Source organism: Caretta caretta, chromosome 1, assembly GCF_965140235.1.
Source record: "Caretta caretta isolate rCarCar2 chromosome 1, rCarCar1.hap1, whole genome shotgun sequence".
NCBI classification, from domain to species: Eukaryota; Metazoa; Chordata; order Testudines; family Cheloniidae; genus Caretta; species Caretta caretta.
In genome coordinates this window covers 318,522,892-318,540,233 of record NC_134206.1, presented here as the reverse complement: position 1 = coordinate 318,540,233, position 17,342 = coordinate 318,522,892, and the positions used below count along the sequence as shown (strand labels likewise).

Below are 17,342 nucleotides of genomic sequence, written 5' to 3'. Positions count from 1 at the left end.
CAGCAGCATCCAGGACACAACAGCGGCGGAGTGAGTGAGTTGAGCTGAGCCGGCTGCACACTTGCTGTGGTATGGCGTCTGCGCAGAAAAACGGCGCAGAAAGATTGTCTGCCGTTGCTTTCATGGGGGGGGCGGGGGGGGGGGCGACTGACGACATGTACCCAAAACCACCCGTGACAATGTTTTTGCCCCTTCAGGAACTGGGAGCTTAACCCAGAATTCCAATGGGCAGAGGAGAATGCGGGAACTGTGGGATAGCTACCCACAGTGCATCGCTCCATAAGTCGATGCTAGCCATGGTAGTGAGGATGCACTCCGCTGACTTAATCCGCTTAGAGTGGACATGAGCAATCTACTGTATAAAATAGATTTCTAAAAATCGACTTCTTGAATAATCGATCTAATTTCGTAGTGTAGTCATACCCTCAGTTGCATTCAAATCATAACAAGGTGGAATCTGGTGCTTCTCTTGTGAACTTACTCAGGACAAAAAAGAAAGGAGTACTTGTGGCACCTTAGAGATCTGATGAAGTGAGCTGTAGCTCACGAAAGCTTATGCTCAAATAAATTGAGCAGTCTTTAAGGTGCCACAAGTACTCCTTTTCTTTTTGCGAATACAGACTAACACGGCTGTTACTCTGAAACCTGTCATTACTCAGGACAGGATCCCAAAATAAGAATTCTGTTCAAATGGTATCTTTAAAAATAAGATGTAAACTTTCTTATTAAACACCGATTTGATAAGAATGTTTTATATTGTTCCTCTTTATAAAATCCAAATTATTTGCAAGAAAAATGTGATATATGAGAGACAGACACAATATCTAACTACCAATGGAAGCAACTAGCAAAAGGGAAGATTTAACCACATATAACAAAGCTGTAATTTTACTGAGGTACTCTGCAAATATTATAACTCTCAAGAATAGAGATCTTTTTTGTGTGGTCAGAAATCCAAAATGGAATTATAAACATACCGGATAATCCATAGCACTTTGAGAGACTAACAATGTAAAAATTCCTCTTCCCTGGTCAATACCTGCTGTGTTTTTTACTTATTTATTTTTAAAAACAACTATCAGGATCTATTTGCCTGCATCTCTCATATCTGTTTTGCAATATGTTTCTAATTCTTTTCTAACTCATTTCTATTCCAGAGTTTAAATTTAAGCTATTTACAATCCATAAAGGTATATGAATTTTTAACTGTACTTTTGACCTACTACATCACTTCTGAATAGTTATGTTAACACGTTTTTTAAAAATACATTTATTTCAGGTATATGTAATAAGTATATGTCTAACCACTATGCACTTTATTTATAAACGCATCTTTTGACTATTTTAAGATTCAAATGTATCTAAATCAATCTGATTTTTTTTTTTTTTTACTGTTTTAATTATCTGTCAGTAAGAAAGTTCAGAAATAAATGTTTTCAGTTTTAACAAGATTAGGGAGATAATTTAAGGAATCAGATTTGCTTAAAATTATTAAAATAGCTATTCTAAGAGTACTCAGAAATCACAGAATTAGATGAGAAGGCCAACTGCAGTTGTAGTTACATTTTTCTAACACTGTGCCTCCATACTGCAACAGTTTATATCTTTTGAAAAACATTTTTATCAAGCTAAGAGACTCAAACATGCAATTCCAAAGATGGCTAAGTGATGGAACAGTTAAGGATATTTGATTTTTTTTTTTTTAAATACCAGCTTTCAAACGACTTGCAAGCCTCAAGTGTACAATAGCTAGTCTATGTAAACACATGATCTCTAAGGTGCCACAAGTACTCCTTTTCTTTTTGCGAATACAGACTAATATGGCTGCTACTCTGAAACATGATCTTATTCTGGCTACCATAATCTCCCCCGTCCCCTCCCCCACTTTCTAATCCCACAAAACCAAACACCCTTGCCCTGTCCCCTGCACCACCCCTTCCTCTGAGGACCCTCTCAGCTCACTCCATCCCCCCACCCTCACTCACTTTCACCGGGCTGCGGCAGGGGGTTGGGGTGCGGGAAGGGGTGAGGGCTTCAGCTTGGGGTGCAGGATGGGGTTTAAGGCTGTGGCAGGCTGTTCGGGTGCAGGACGGGGGTGAGGGCTTTGGGAGGAACTTAAGGTGTGGGAGAGGTTCCAACCTGGGGCAGGGGATTGGGGTGCGAGCTCTGGATGGGCAGCACTTACCTCAGGTGGCTCCCGGACGCGGCTGGCATGTCCAATTCCTAGGTGGAAAGACCAGTGGGTTCTGCGTGCTACCTGTGCCAATGGTAGCTGTGGAGGCGGTGCTCGGGGTGGGGGCAGCACGCAGAACCCCTGTAGCCACCCCTGCGCCTAGAAGCCAGACATGCCGGCAGCTTCCAGGAGCTGCGCAGAACTAGGGCAGGAAGCCTGCCTGAGCCCCGCTGACCAGACTTTCAGCGGCCCAGTCAACAATGCTGACCGGAACCACCAGGGTCCCTTTTCAACTGGGCGTTCCGGTCAACCCTACTCTACCCCCAACCCTTCTTTCCTATTGTTTATTATATTCATATTCTGCAACCTTCTACTTCATTTCTGGCAAATTCCATCATCAATAAATTAAACAAAACACAGCCTACAGTGCAGGGGTCAGAAGGAAGAACTACAAAAGGATGTGTTTAGTGGCCAAAAATTTCAGTATTGAGTGTCTGAAGTGGCTGCACATGGATTAAAGACCCTAAGTATGAATAACACAACTTTCAAAAATACGGAGCCCCATAACTTTATAAAGTAGTACTATAGAAGTATAAAAGTATTATAAGTACTATAGTAGTATAAAAGTAGTACTAAAGTAGTATATATAACTTTATAAAGTAGTACTTTTTAAAAAGTTTAATTTTGCTACCTCTTGTTGTATTTTCTTTAAAAAAAAAAATCTATTTCTCGCAGGAGCAAGGGGAAAGTAACCAGAGAATAGATTTTATGCATACTAAAGGTAACAGTATAGTTCATTTGCAGTGTATTAAACCTGTCCTGAAATCAGATCATAATAGAATATTACTTTCTACTGTGGTAATTTACATGACAAATGTAGGATATCTAATTGAAAGTGTTCAAAATAGTACTGATGTAAACACCAATTAAAATCTTACCTTCTTCTTCACCTTCTTGTTCTAATGCTGCACTTTCCTCTTCAAAACTTCCAATACCTGATTCTATCTGGGGAGGCTGGCTGTGTTGTTGACTTAGTTTGTTGCGAATAATGCTGATTTCTTTCTTTAACAGCTTTGCTCGTTTGCTCCTTGACCCACTGGATTTCATTGCACAGGTGAGATCAAGTTTTTCTAACAACTCTCTCAGCTGTTCTTCCAAGGACATATGCACTCTGTTAGCTGGATTCAGTAACCTATCCACTGAAGTCAAAACATGTGTAATTTAAGATATCTGTTAATAAGAATTTTTTTTACAAAAACTACTTGGAGAAAAAATATTTGCTAAGTTTCATGTTTTGGAATTAAAAATATAAAAATGGACTTTGGCCACAAGTTGAAACAAGTTTTATAGTCTCACTATCACTAGTGAAAAGGTGCCAGTGTAAATTCCTGCTATGCCATTTGCTACAACTCTTGTTAGTTAGCATTTTTTGCTTCAGACATCCAGAACTGGAATAGCAGGGACTCTATAGGTCAGGACTGAGGTATACTAATAGAAAGGATGTATAATGACGCCTGACCCATAGTTCTACCAAATACTATTAATTCCTCCCCACTATAGTTATTTCTTCTCTTTTCATAGACTTACGTTTACTATTTTCTCAGTGCACAAGTCAAAATAAGACTTTTTGGGATTGCTCGTATTACAAGTGCAACTGATTATTATAACTGATTATTGAGTTTGTTTGCATCCTGCTTCATGTAACACCACTAAACAAAAATACTTCTGATTCAGCAAGCTACTTAAGCGTTTACATACATTTAAGCATGTAAACAGTCCCACTGAACTACTCAAGTATGCCCATACATAAGTAACTTGTATATTTCAATGGGAGGACTCATGCACTGAAGTTAAGCACATGCTTAAGAACCTTGTTAAATCTGGGCCTAAATGTTCTGGAATCAGAATTCAATTGAAAAGTTTTTTCTTGATTATGGATGGGACAGAACTGAGAATACAGTTTAATCTTTCAAAGGTATGATGTATTCACAGTGCTACAAAATAGTAAAAAAAAATCTTTTTGTCAGTAAACTAAACAGGTATGACTTGAACATGTGTAAGAACTACATAGTCTGACTGCAGTAAAAAAGTGCCAGTTTTAAAAATTATTTTAAAAATTAAACTTTAAAAATGCAGCTAATGCTTTGATTATATTTCTTGAAAATTGATCGCTACAGTAATTTAGAAAGTTTCTTACCATCTTCCCAGGAGAAAGGCTGGGGTGATTCTAGTTTAGGCTGTTCAGGTAAATGCATTCCAGTTTCATTATTATAACCGATCCCCTCAGCATCTCGCCTAGCTTGTCTCAGAACAACACCTCCTTGATCTCTTAATCGCACTGCAGCTCTATAGAATATTGTATCCTTCGCATTGTATTTCATACAGTTATCTATAATAAGATTAAAATCTTCTTCAAACTCATTAAGGTTTCTATAGCCTTGGGAATCTAACCGTTTTCTCATAGTAGATAAATCCATGGGATGTTTTATATGATCCAAATAATCTGGAACCTACGAATAAATATTAAAACAGAAGATGTTTAAACTTGCAGCTGATATAACAATAAAATAATTGTACTGTGATGAACTAATCTAGATTTTTAAAATTTTAAGTATATTTTGTGAAATAAAGAAAGCAGAGAATCCAGTTTCTAATCTGAAGCCCTGACCCAGTAAAGTTTTATACACATGCTTAACTTTTCCCATTATGAGATTACACAAAGTAAAGATTAGCATGGGCATAAATCTCTGTAGGATCATGGCCTTAGTACTCTTACTGCCACATGTTTGTTTATATATTGGTAGCCTGTTCAGATCAGTTAGTGGACTTCTAAAAGTGGAGCATGAACCTTGTGACTGACAATGAAACTTAAGTAACGCTATTAATGTATATCAAACAGTGTATTTTTGTGATTGTGGAGGGATTAAATAGTAGTATTTTTTTGCATGCAAGTTTCGCATATGAACTTGGTTTTCCTTTGGGAAATTTTGACCTTCCATCTCCAGAATAATTTAAGATGTAGTTTCTAGGATTATTTGAAAAACAGAAATAAAAATGAAGACACCTTTCCAACGTCTTTCACCAAGTAACATGACCACGACATGTTTACATCTATGTTTAAACAAATTAAATTTTAGACTGCAAAATGAGTTTCAAATGTCTTCCTATAATATAGGTCTATGTCTAAATACTACAGAATTATTTAATATTTTAAAAACAGGAAAACCAAGTCATAAATTCTCACTGAACTATTTTCATGTTCCCAGTCTACTTCTACTGGGGTTTAATTTGAACTTATTTTCAAATCTGCATATTGTAAAATAAATTTACTTCAAATATTTCCAATCCTGCAGTATAACTGAATAAAAAAAAATTAAATTCAGCTATCATGCTATGAACTATGATGAAAAGATTAATTGGAAAGGCACCTCCTTAAGGTTTACTGGCTGAGTAAATATTCGAGCAGAATCCTTTTCCTGCAGCTGGTCCAGAACTGATCGCAACAGTACAGTGAATGGAGTCAACTGGAGCTCCATGGCGACCTGCTCAACCTTGATCTGAATAATGAAATATAAAAAACACCAAATAGTAAGTTATTTTCAACTAGAAGAAGTGACTACAAATTACTTTTCTTCTCTCTCTCTCTCTCTCTCAAAAGCGTCTAATTCAAGTGAATTTGCAGCTTCACTTCCAAGGAGGGATTTTATCCGTTATCTGAATGCGCTTTCAATCTGAGAATGATTATAATGCTAGTGCAGATTAAATTTCGTAATTTTTCAAAAATTATTTAACAGTTCTAAAGAAAACAGGCTACAAAAAAAGCGGCTTTATAGAACAAGACCAAATATACAAAAAAATAAGAAAAGGAGGACATCGTAGAGATTAACAAATTTATTTGAGCAAAAGCTTTCGTGAGCTACAGCTCACTTCATCGGAGCAACCAAGAAAAATACATTTTTTTAAAACAGTGCAAAACTCAAACATGGTGCCACATGCAAGCTATGCCAAATGAGTTTATAGCACTGATATCCAAAAGTAAAAATATTACAATTCTACACCTAAGGTCTGTTCTACTTAAACTTCCAGAAAAAATAAAAGCTGTTTATTAAGATCAAAATCACTAATTACTTCAAAGGTTTGATCCTCCTATAGGGATAATTATATATTGTTTTAATAACTGTAAAGAAAGTTTTAAATAATCCTCTATAAAAAGTGGTTTCAGAATATTTTAAGAACATACTTCTAGTATTTAACATTAAAAGCAACAATTTGCTGAATAATCTTGATTTCAATATCAGTGATACTTTCGATATGAAAGATATCCTTTTAGACATCAATTGACTGATAAGGGGATGTATAGGACTTTGTTATCTTTTAATATATTAAGGCATTAAACTTCAGTATGTAGTCAAGACTATTACCAATGGACTATATTAACTCATAATAAAAGTGCAATTACATTCTGAAAAGTAATTTTGGAAAAATGTCATCCTGGGGTTTCATATTTAATATGTGAGTGATTCCAGAGCTCATGTGCCCCATTTACAACTAAATTGTGGTTTTTGTAAGTGCCAGCACTGCAAACTCAATTTTGGCTCTGAGAGTCATGCTGTGTTCTTTCCTTCTCACCTACCACCACCAGTATGAAGATTCTGCAGGCCAAATTATGCATTCCTTTACACTAGGGCAAAGCCACTGACTTCATTATGTTTATACAAGTGTAAACGACTGGCCCTTACTCCCACTGTGCTTCTTTGCCCTCTGTGTTGTCTCTACAGGATTAATAGGAATTAAAAATACCAATTATTTTTCACACAAAAGTGAATAAATGCAACACACACACTCTACTTCAGATCTGATGCGTAGAAAGGTGCTATTTTAATTTACTTAATAATGGACTGCCCAACATAATGGCCTAAATTCAGTCTAAATTCTTTATACTATGCGTGATTTTGTTATTGTTTAACATCAATGAGACAGACAGTAGAGTCTTTTTCCTTTAAAAAAGAAATCCATCAGCAATCTTCCTTTTTCCTTCAACAAAGTTTCACCAAATTGAAGTTATCCATTTACCTGTTCTCTTTTTAATTTTTCACGTTTACGTATAAGTTCAATCAACAAACGTGCTCTCTCCAGATCATGGCGCAGCCTTTGCCAGTACTTTAACTTCTCCTTTAGGGCTTGCATTTCTTCATCATCTTCTCTCTGTAAGAAAATAACCATAGTTTCTAAAGTTGGAACATAATAGGAAATGCCAATTATTTTTTACTTATTTCTAAAAACAGCAAACCATTCTCTATTTTTGGCAATTCAAATATTGCATTCAAAACAATTATGGTACAAACCTCCCGCTCCCTTACAAGCCAGTGTATTTCCTTACTACTTCTAAATTCCTTACCTGGGAGTAAGGTTTGACTGCTTTCGGTTTCACACTATTTATTATTATTCTAAATAAATGTTTTTATGATAGTGCTCAAGGACCAACTAAATACAGGGCCACACTGTGCAAATGAAGAGTAGTAGACAGTCCCTGCCCTGAAGATATTATAATCTAAACAGAGAAGGTAGAAAGGAGGGCAAAGGAGGTAGAATACACAAGTAGAATGAACAATGTGCCAACAACAAACGTTTTAGTTCCATAATTGGGCGGGGTGGGGGCGGTTGTTGGTTAGGAGGGGATAAACTCAACAGAAAGAAAAGGGAAGGAAAGGAGGAGTGAGAAAGACTGGGCATAGGAGAAGAATGGGTTAGGTATAGTGTGAAGCTGAGCTGAAGAGATTGAGGGGGAGGGTTGAAGCAAAACAGCCAATCAGCATATGACAGAGAAAGTCCAGTCAAAACTGTAGAAAGTTATCCTAATGTCCAAAGGAACAAAGGTCCCTACTTCTGCTGCTTCTCCTCTACCAGCAGGAGTCTCTGGCTGGTTCCTCTCTGTAGTCCCCATCCCCCACCCCAAGGCCACATGGGAGGCAAAGGCGGCCCCACCTGAGTCCTAGTGTACTCAGTCTCCCCTGCATGTTTGTGGGTCCAAGGAAGTGCTGGAGGGGAGGATGGCCCCATCTGGTCCCATCTGGTTACTTTTAAGACAAAAATGAATTTACTTTAGAAAACAAATGGCGGCTGAGATACCAAAAAGTATATGAATCTGGGTCCAAAACTCCTGGACCAGCAGGATTTAGAAGCATTGCAAGAAGCAGTCCTGGTAAAAGAAGCAATTCTTGTCATCTCAACTGACCCCTTTTTGTAAGCTAAGGAGTAGTGGTGACTGGGCACCACGAATGCTGTGACTTTGAAGAATTGGAAACAAAAATCAACCCTCCCACACACTCTCCAGTAGTGGGTAGCAAGGGAGGGAAAACCTTAGACTTGGAAGAGGGATAAAGTTAGAAAGCTATTCTGACTATAGATTCAATGGATTAGAACCCTGAAAGTTTCAGCTGCAGGAGGCAAAAGAACAATTTCAACAGAAGATCAATTAACAAAATATATGATAAGGATATGTAGAAAATAATCAGTTCAAATAGATAATAAGATTAAACCAGATTAAAACAAATAGATAGGCTTTATGAACCCGTGAACATAGGTCTCCTAAGTATCTCTAGAAAGACTAATTGTGTAATATATGAAGTATTTAGCTATATTTGAACAAATATGAAGGAAAAATATTGATAACGCTGTATGGAAGAAACAAACAGTTACAAAAGAAGAGGAAGAGATTATTCAGGGTATTCAAAAGGAAAAGCAAGTCACCTGGAAAGTCCTGAAGTTAGACCTTAATCAGGAAACAGAATGATCTACTTACAGAATACAGAGTATCAGATTTTACAAAGATATTTTGGAGCTAATTGAAAATTTTGTCAACTTGCCTGGAACTGTCTTCTATTAGATGATTAGCAGTGCCTAACAAAATGGGCTACAAACACAGTTGGACACTTTAGGTGCTTCCAGAACAGAAATAATAAAAAACAATAAAATCAGGGATTCATTAAATTTGAAATATATATCTATAAAAACAAGGGAAATGCTTGGGAGAACCGTGAAAATACAACACAGCTCAACACAAAAGCTGTCAAATGCACAAACTGAAATAATCTCTCATCTTTCAATTTTAGTAATATTAATATAGGTTCTTTGTAGCAAGGGTAGATGATTTTTTTCAGACTGTAGTGTCATTTTTAAGTTATGTCACTTCAAGACAAAAAGGAGGTGGCAAGAGCCAATGGGTCTGCGATTTTGTGATTTTTTTTTAAAAAAAACAAACATCTCAGCACAATAATGTATTGTTTTACAGAAGTTATGGTAAAACAGGACAGCCATATAGTTTATTTATCAAAATGCTTACAATTACAATTTCAAGACATGTAAATCTCTCTGACTCTTCTGCTAAAGTTAAGAATTCTCATCTATCAGCTGTTTTTTCTCTCATCAGGCCAATCTGGAAACAATGGTTTGTTCCTCTTTCCAAATTGCAAAGAGGGACAGAACAGAATCAGACTCAAATATAAGCAGAAAGGAAAAATGGCACTAACTTCATAAAGTCTGAATGTGAGAATTTTGAGCCAACCTCTTTATTCCAATAGGAACTCTGATGGTCAGGTAGGAGACCCACTAACGAGAATTTTTATTTCTAAATTTTTAAAAAGAGCATTTCTCTACTAGCAGGGTCTGTACTAGCATTAGTTCTTAGTGTTCCCAAAAGGTCCATCATCTGAATCTCAAATAAATCTTGAGTGCTTGCAAAAGACTCAGAAATGGGTAACTGCCTTGTGTGTTGTAGAGGCTCCCTTCTCTTGATGAACAGAGAAACCTTATTTTTAATACAAAGTGGCCTCATGGCAGCTAGACAGGAAGACGCCTCAAAGATGCATAGGCTTCTTCGGGCTTGTCTACACGGGCACGCTAAACCCCTAAATCGGCGCTGAGATAGATGCAATGGCACTGATTTAGCGGGTCTGATGAAGACATGGTAAGTTGATGGCAGAGCACCCTCCCGTCGACTTTAGTAGTCCAGCTCTCCGAGAGGCGGAAGCTAAAGCAGCAGGAGATAGTGCAGTGTTGACACCGCGTTCAGTTGATGTAAGCTGTGTCGCTGAGGAGGGTGATTTTTTTACACCCCTGAGCGACGTAACTTACATCAACTTAATGTAATCAATGTAGACTAGGTCTTAGATATGTATTTACTTACACCCTCGGAGAAGAGTAAGGCGATTTGAGATACCTTTCAGGTCTCATTTTAGTGTCTAACAAAAAAATTTTCTGATATGCGTAATTTTTTTGTTCTGTCAACATCCTTAAATATGGATCTCCAGAGTTCCTTTTTTCCAAACATCTCTTTTCTGTGGCAAAAACAGAAAGATGTCCTGCCTGACATGAAAGGAAAGAGAAATTTAGGAAGAAAGGATGTGATTCTCCTTTGAATAATCTTATTCTGACTGAAAACCAATTATTCCATTCTCTGCAAAAATCTCTACTTCCCCAACCTGCTGGGTCAAAATAATTACCAATACTAAAAATCATTTTTAGAACAGGAAAAATTGATTAATATCCTCATGGTCTTGAAAAGTGTTAAAGGCCAAGGAGTATTTCTACTGTCCAGGAAGGGACAGTGGGCCTAACAGTAGATGACAGAGTTTGTTCTAAGGAAGTTCATCACTGGGATTTAAACCTTAATGAATCCCATGGACCTTTTACCTAGCTGTTTGGGATCATTATGAGCAATGTCACCATAACTGAAAGCCTCCTTCAGGGCTGAACTAACTGACAGCGGGGCCACACCAGCCCCCAATGCAGCCCAGGTTGTTGAAGAAACACAGGTAGCTTAAGGCAACATTTGCCCTCACGGAGTTAAACCTTCTCTATTGTGCTTCCTGTGACATCTAACAGAATATGACCCCTGAGTTCTACTCCCAGCTCAGTCAGGCATGACCTTGTGTAACTTCTTAGTTACACCCCACATCCGTAAAATGGAGGAAGTGATACTTGCTGGTGTTAAAACAAGGTTATAAGGTTAGGTTCTATAATAAAGTTTCATAGATTGCAAGGCCAGAAGTGACTACTGTGATCATCTAGTCTGACCTCCTGTATAACACAAGCCATAGAACTACCCCAAAATAATTACTAGAGCGTATCTTTTAGAAAAAGATCCAATCTGAATTAAATTTCCTGTGATGGAGAATCTACCACGACACATGGGAAATTGTTCCAATGGCTAATGTCACACACAGTTAAAAATCCATATCTTATTTCCAGTCTGAATTTGTCTAGCATCAACTTCTAGCCCTTAGATAATGTTATACCTTTCTCTGCTAGATTAAACGTGTATTCCTCACGTAGCTACTTTCACACTATAGTCAAGTCACACCTTAACCTTCTCTTTATCCAGCTAATCAGATTAAGGTCCTTTAGTCTATCACCATAAATCATGTTTTCTAATTCTTTAATCATTCTTGTGGCTCTTCTGTGTACACTCCACAATGTTTAAACATTGTGGAGTGTACACAGTTCACACCAGTCAGTAGAAGAGTTCAGGGTTTTCTCCTTGTATCCAGCACACCTTCTTCCAATGGTTAAAATAGATACATCTCCTTCAATCCAACAAGCTCTGATGAACACGTGCAAATGGTGATTTTCAGAGGCTTACAACATGGCCAAATGTGGTCAGATTTTTCACTGAGACAGCAAAAGAGAGAGCTCTCTCATGCTGGAACCATCCCTTTGTGAAGTTCCAACTGCAAACTTTGGAGGCACACAAATTCTTCAAAAAATAGTAGGAAAAAAATTTTTAAACTAGAAAAGCTACCCATTTTTTTCTTAACTTCATTCTCAGAAACAACCACCATTTTTTCTGAGTTCTGGTGCACACACAGAACTTAAATCAGCATAACTCTATTTCTCTGGGAGCCAGCATGTATTCACACACACATACACACTTATCTCCCATCAACAGATCATTGGACTTAAACAGATTTAATCAATCCAGTTCTAAAAAAAACTGGAAGGAAGCAGAGAATGTGCATGGAAGATTTAAGCTCTCACAACTGAAGTGTAGCAGGGCAAATACGAAACTGAAAACAGGAACTCATAATCAACGTCAGTGAAATACAAATGTAAGTGTCATTAACAGCACCGCCTATAATATAAACATTAAAATAAATTTACCAGTGCAATTACTGGTAAACAACTGCCAGACTGCACACTTGAATGTGCCTCAACTGAGCAACAGTCTTTGGCATCAGCAACCTCTCCTGTGCTTTTCTTTTCCAAACCGATGTAATTGCATTTGTTTCAACACCAAAAGAGTCTGCACAATCCAGTTCTCCTAGGAAGCAAAAATTTTAAATTTCTTAACTTTTCCAACTAAGTTCACAGCCATATCATGTTATGCATATTTTTTGCATTGAACTGAATTAAATTATATCACTACTTCTACTTTTGATTAGAAGTCTATAAATATTTTACATTTTTGCTGATTTCCTGCTATTAATCTGGACTTTATATACTGTGCGCCACACTGTATTAAATTCTTCAGCAGGGTCCCCTGATTTTTACAACATGTTGACGTTTCTGTGGTATCTTCTAGTGAATTCAAAAAATAGAGTTTAAATGTATGGAGTGTAAAACTTTAAATTTAAAAAAGTAATTTATCACTGTAATTAACTGCCTCAAAAAGTCACTGCCACATCAAAATGTGATGACGCTTCATGGATCACAAAAAAGACGTAAGGAATCATGAAATCTTCTGCTGATTGTTGGACATCGAATTGTTCAATTAAAAATAAATGACAGGAGGGAGAAAAGGGTGGGTAGTAGAGCACTTCAGGTGACTCCCAAGCAGTAACCGCATAAGGAGGTGGAAGGTTTGCACCAGAGTCCAATTCAGAAGAGAAAATTGCACCACCTACAGCAGCATCTGATTTTGCCACAGGTACCAAAACATAATGATTAAAATAAGTCTGAACAGACGACCACGTTGCCGCTCTACCGCTGTCTGCAACTGGTACATCCTTAAGTTAGGCCATAGATGTTGGTAGTGCTCTTCCAGAATGTGCTGTCACTCCTGAAGGGGGCTGAACATGAGTTCTGTCACAACAAATTTTAATATAATCAGAGATCCATTTTGATAACCTATGTTTTAAAATTACTGAATCTGTGTTTCTGTATAACAATGGACACAAATATTCTCAGAGATCTTTTTAATAGTTTGGTCGTATCTAGGTAGAAGGCTAATGCCCCTCCTGACATCTACTGGAATATGGTTTCTTGAACAGTCCTGGCAGTTTTGGAAAAAAAAAAACTGGGAGGTGAATGGTTTGATTAATATAAAATTCTGAGGACACCTTAGGTAAAAAACTTGGATATGCCTGTAGTGACACTTTCTCTCTGGTGAATACCCTAAATGAGGTCTGCCATTAAGATCCCCCAGTTCTCCCACCCTTGGGACAGAAGTGATTGCTACCAGGAAGACTGTCTTCATTGATAAATCTAATAAGGAACACATAGCTAGTGGCTTAAAAGGGTGTTTCATGATATAATTAAGAACTAGGTTCAAGTCCTTGCTTGGAATAGGATCTGTGATTTATGGGGAGATATTCAATAAATCTCTTAGGAATTTTGCAATAGTTAGGTGAGCTAAGAGTGAAAAAAAAAAAACCTATAGGTGTGTGAAAAGTTGTTACTGCTAAGTGAACCCTAATGGAATTCAAAGAAAGTCCTGATGCTTTCAGTTCCAGTAGGTAATCCAATACCCTGTGAAGAGGAGAGCAAGTCGGCTAACTGTGAATACTGTTACACCAAAGATAATATTTTCTTTCCTGGAGATAAGTATTTCTTATAGATTCTTTTCTACTATTTAATAAAACATGTTGTACCTCTGACAAACAGGATCTCTCTATTGCACAGAACCTTTGAGGACCCATGCTTGGAGCCTCAGAATCTGCAGGCTGGGGTGATATGCTCAGCCAGCATCCTGAGTCAGTAGGTGAGGACTGATCAGAAGCCTCTTTGAAGGGTGAGAGATTAGTCTGATCATATATAGATACCAGACCGGTCTTGGCCATACTGGTGCAATCAGTGTCACTCTGGATTGATCTTGGTTTCTTACTGAGAACCTTTAACAGTAACAGTGTAGGTAGATGCACACAGAAAAGTCCTTTCGTCCATGAGGTGAGGAACGAGTCCACTGTAAATTGGGGCCTCCTCCCTCCAGAGCAATACCTGATGCATTTTGTGCCAGCTGCCATGGCAAACAGATCAACCCCCAGGCTAAGAACGCCTTGTGGAAGAATCTGGAGTTCAGTTCCCATTCATAATTTAGAGGAAAATGTCTGCTGAAGTCATCTGCTATGGTGTTCTGAATATCTAAGAGGTAAGAAGCTGAGATGACTATGTGGCTGGCTATAGACCAATTTCAGGGTTTTATCACTTTGGCAAAGAGATGGTGATGGTTGATATGCATGCCACATTGTCGATCATTTATCTTTACTGACTTTGACTTGATTAGTGCTAAAGAAGTGTAGACAAGCATTTTTGAGGGCTCTCAATTCCAAAGACTGATGTGGAGAAACTGCTCTTGTAATGACCATTGTCCCTGTACATTGTGAGGTCTCAGATGTGCCCCCATCCCAAAAGTGAAGCATCTAATGTAGGGGGAATCCACAAGAATGGAACACCTGTGCAGTTCTGTTCCAGGCCTTCCACCAGTTGAGTGCTTGTAGAACCCATTGCGGAACAGAGAGTAATCTGCCAAGACTGTGTACTTGGTTTGCAAACCATTCAGTCATCCCTGTAGACCTTGGAGGTGTAATCTGGCATGATGCACTAAAAAGACGCAAATTGGACATGCCCTAGCAGTTGAAGACAATCTCTTAGTGTTGCTTGAGGACTTCCCTGAATCTTTCAGATGAAATTCGCTAAGGCAAGAAATGTGCTGGACAGTAGATATGCTTTGCCTGTCACTGCATCCAGGGATATGCCTATGAAATCTGGATGCTGTACTGGAGTCAAAATGGACTTTTCGAGGTTGATTTGAAGGCCCAGGCTGTGAAACGGGGAACACGTGATCTTTACTGATATCAACATTTCCTGATACAACCTGCCCCTGATGAACCAATCCTTTAGGGACACGAAAACCATTATACCCAAACGACGTAGGTTAGCAACTACAACTGCCAGACTCTTTGAAAATACACTCAGAGCTGAAGATAGATTAAAGGGGAACACCATGCACTGGTAATGTTCTCTGTTTATTAGAAAATGAAGAAGCTTCTTGTATGAAAGGTGAATAGCGACATGAAAATGCGTGTCTTGTAGGTCGAGAATCAAGAATCAGTCTCCTACTTCTAATAAATGAATCATTGCTGCAAGGATCACCACCCTGAATTTTTGTTGCTTTAAATATTTAAGATCTAATGTCTAAAATTGGCCTCCACCCTCCATTCTTTTTGGGAACCAGGAAGTACTTTGAATAGAATCCCCTTACCCTGCTCAGGAACTGGTTCCACTGTTCCCATATGTACAAGAGATGTCACTTCTTGTTCAAGTAAATGATCATGAGGGGGTCCCTGAAGAGGAACAGGGGGGGAGAATGGGTAGGAGATTTGAAATGGATAGTGTAACCAGATGTTATTTCCAAAACCCATTTGTACGATGATATATGCTCCCATGCGTCCTGAAAATGGGAGAGGCAACATTCAAAAGGAGGATAAGATGTTGCAGCTGTAAGACCTTATTGGTTGGATGGTTGAGATTCTCGACCAAGTCATCAAAACTGTCATGTGCAGGACACGGATGGCTGAGAAGATGTATCTGTAACTGAAGGAGGGTTTTTTTGTTTGTTTGTTTTTTTTGAGTATCTTTGTTTCTTCACCAGGGGATTCAGAAGGATATCTGGCACAAAGAGCATGTGCTGTATCGGAGACCTACCAAATCTCCTCTTATTGAGAAGAGTGTAAATCCCTAGGGATTGCAATATGGCTCTCAAGTCCTTTAAAGTGTGGAGAGATGTGTCTGTCAAGTTCACAAGGTTGTGACTGCCAAAGGGGATATCTTTGACAGTACTCTAAACCTATCTTGGAAAGCCCAACAGATGTAGCCAAGATGCTCTTCTCATGACTACTGCAGTGGAAATAGACCATGCTGCAGTATCTGCTGCATCCAAGGAGGCCTGGAGCGATCTCTTAGTCAGGAGCTGACCTTCCTGTAGAATGGACTTAAACTGGTCCTGATGTTCTTCCAGCAGCTGCTCAATAAAAGAACTGAATTTATCACCATTTAAATATAGTCATATTTGGCCACGAGTGCCTGATGTTTTGCTATCCTGCACTGAAGTGTGGCTGAAGCATATGATTTGACCAAAAAGATTGAGTCTCCTGTGGTCCTTTGAGTTATATTGTCTGCCTCATTCATTAATGGTGTGCATGACAATGGAATTTTGAGTTGGGCGAGAAAATGGAAACTCCAATTTCCTAGCTGGAACATAATACTTTGTAACTACTCTCTGGCAGGTAGGCAGTGCGATAGAGATTTACCGAACCATCTTAATGGGCTCCACAAGAGCTTCACTGACTGTAAAGGCAATCTTGAAAGACTTTCAAGTGTGTAAAATATCTAGAAGTTTATGGTGGGACTCCTAAACCTCCTCTAAGGGAATCTGCAGCATGTCAGCAATCTACTTCATCAGTTTAAGAAAATGCCTGAACTCATCTGTCAGAAGATGGTGGAGTTATAGAGTTTCATCAGGAGATGAGGAAGAAATATTAGTAAGAGGTGCAACCTCCTTATTGGCCCTTGCTTCTTGCTCCTCACAGGTCTGTTCCTCTGGGATAGGTGGTGCAAAGGGGCTCTTCTCTGTTCTCTCTGGTGTTGCGAGGACCTTGATGTAAACTGTTGGTGACACAATGCCCACGGACCCCAACAACAGCACTCCGGGGCCCAAAAGGTATAGGTGGAGGTAGCCATCTGTGTTCCTGCCATGTGGGTGTCATCTGAGGTCTGTCCTCGTACACTAGTATAGAAAGGAAAGTGATCTGTTCTAGAATAGGCAGGGGAACCTGTACCAAAATTTGAGAGTGTGATGAGTCCTTTCCCGCATATTCTAGGGGGGGGGCAGTTGTTTGGCTTGAAGAAGAGATGAGGGGGAAGGTGGTGCCCTAGGTCATAAAGGGGTCATTGA

General features: G+C 38.6%; 1 protein-coding gene across 7 annotated transcripts in view; it reads right to left on the bottom strand.

Moving 5' to 3' along the window:
- BRD1 (bromodomain containing 1) overlaps window positions 1-17,342 on the bottom strand; it is a 106,533-nt gene that overhangs the window by 53,017 nt on the left and 36,174 nt on the right. For all 7 annotated transcript variants that reach the window (XM_048836233.2, XM_048836229.2, XM_048836232.2 and 4 more), the window contains 4 exons: window positions 7,247-7,378; window positions 5,602-5,730; window positions 4,371-4,683; window positions 3,112-3,372 (listed from right to left, as the gene is read on the bottom strand). In XM_048836233.2, coding sequence (XP_048692190.1) covers window positions 3,112-3,372; window positions 4,371-4,683; window positions 5,602-5,730; window positions 7,247-7,378 — 835 coding nt within the window. The remainder of the gene's footprint in view (window positions 1-3,111; window positions 3,373-4,370; window positions 4,684-5,601; window positions 5,731-7,246; window positions 7,379-17,342) is intronic.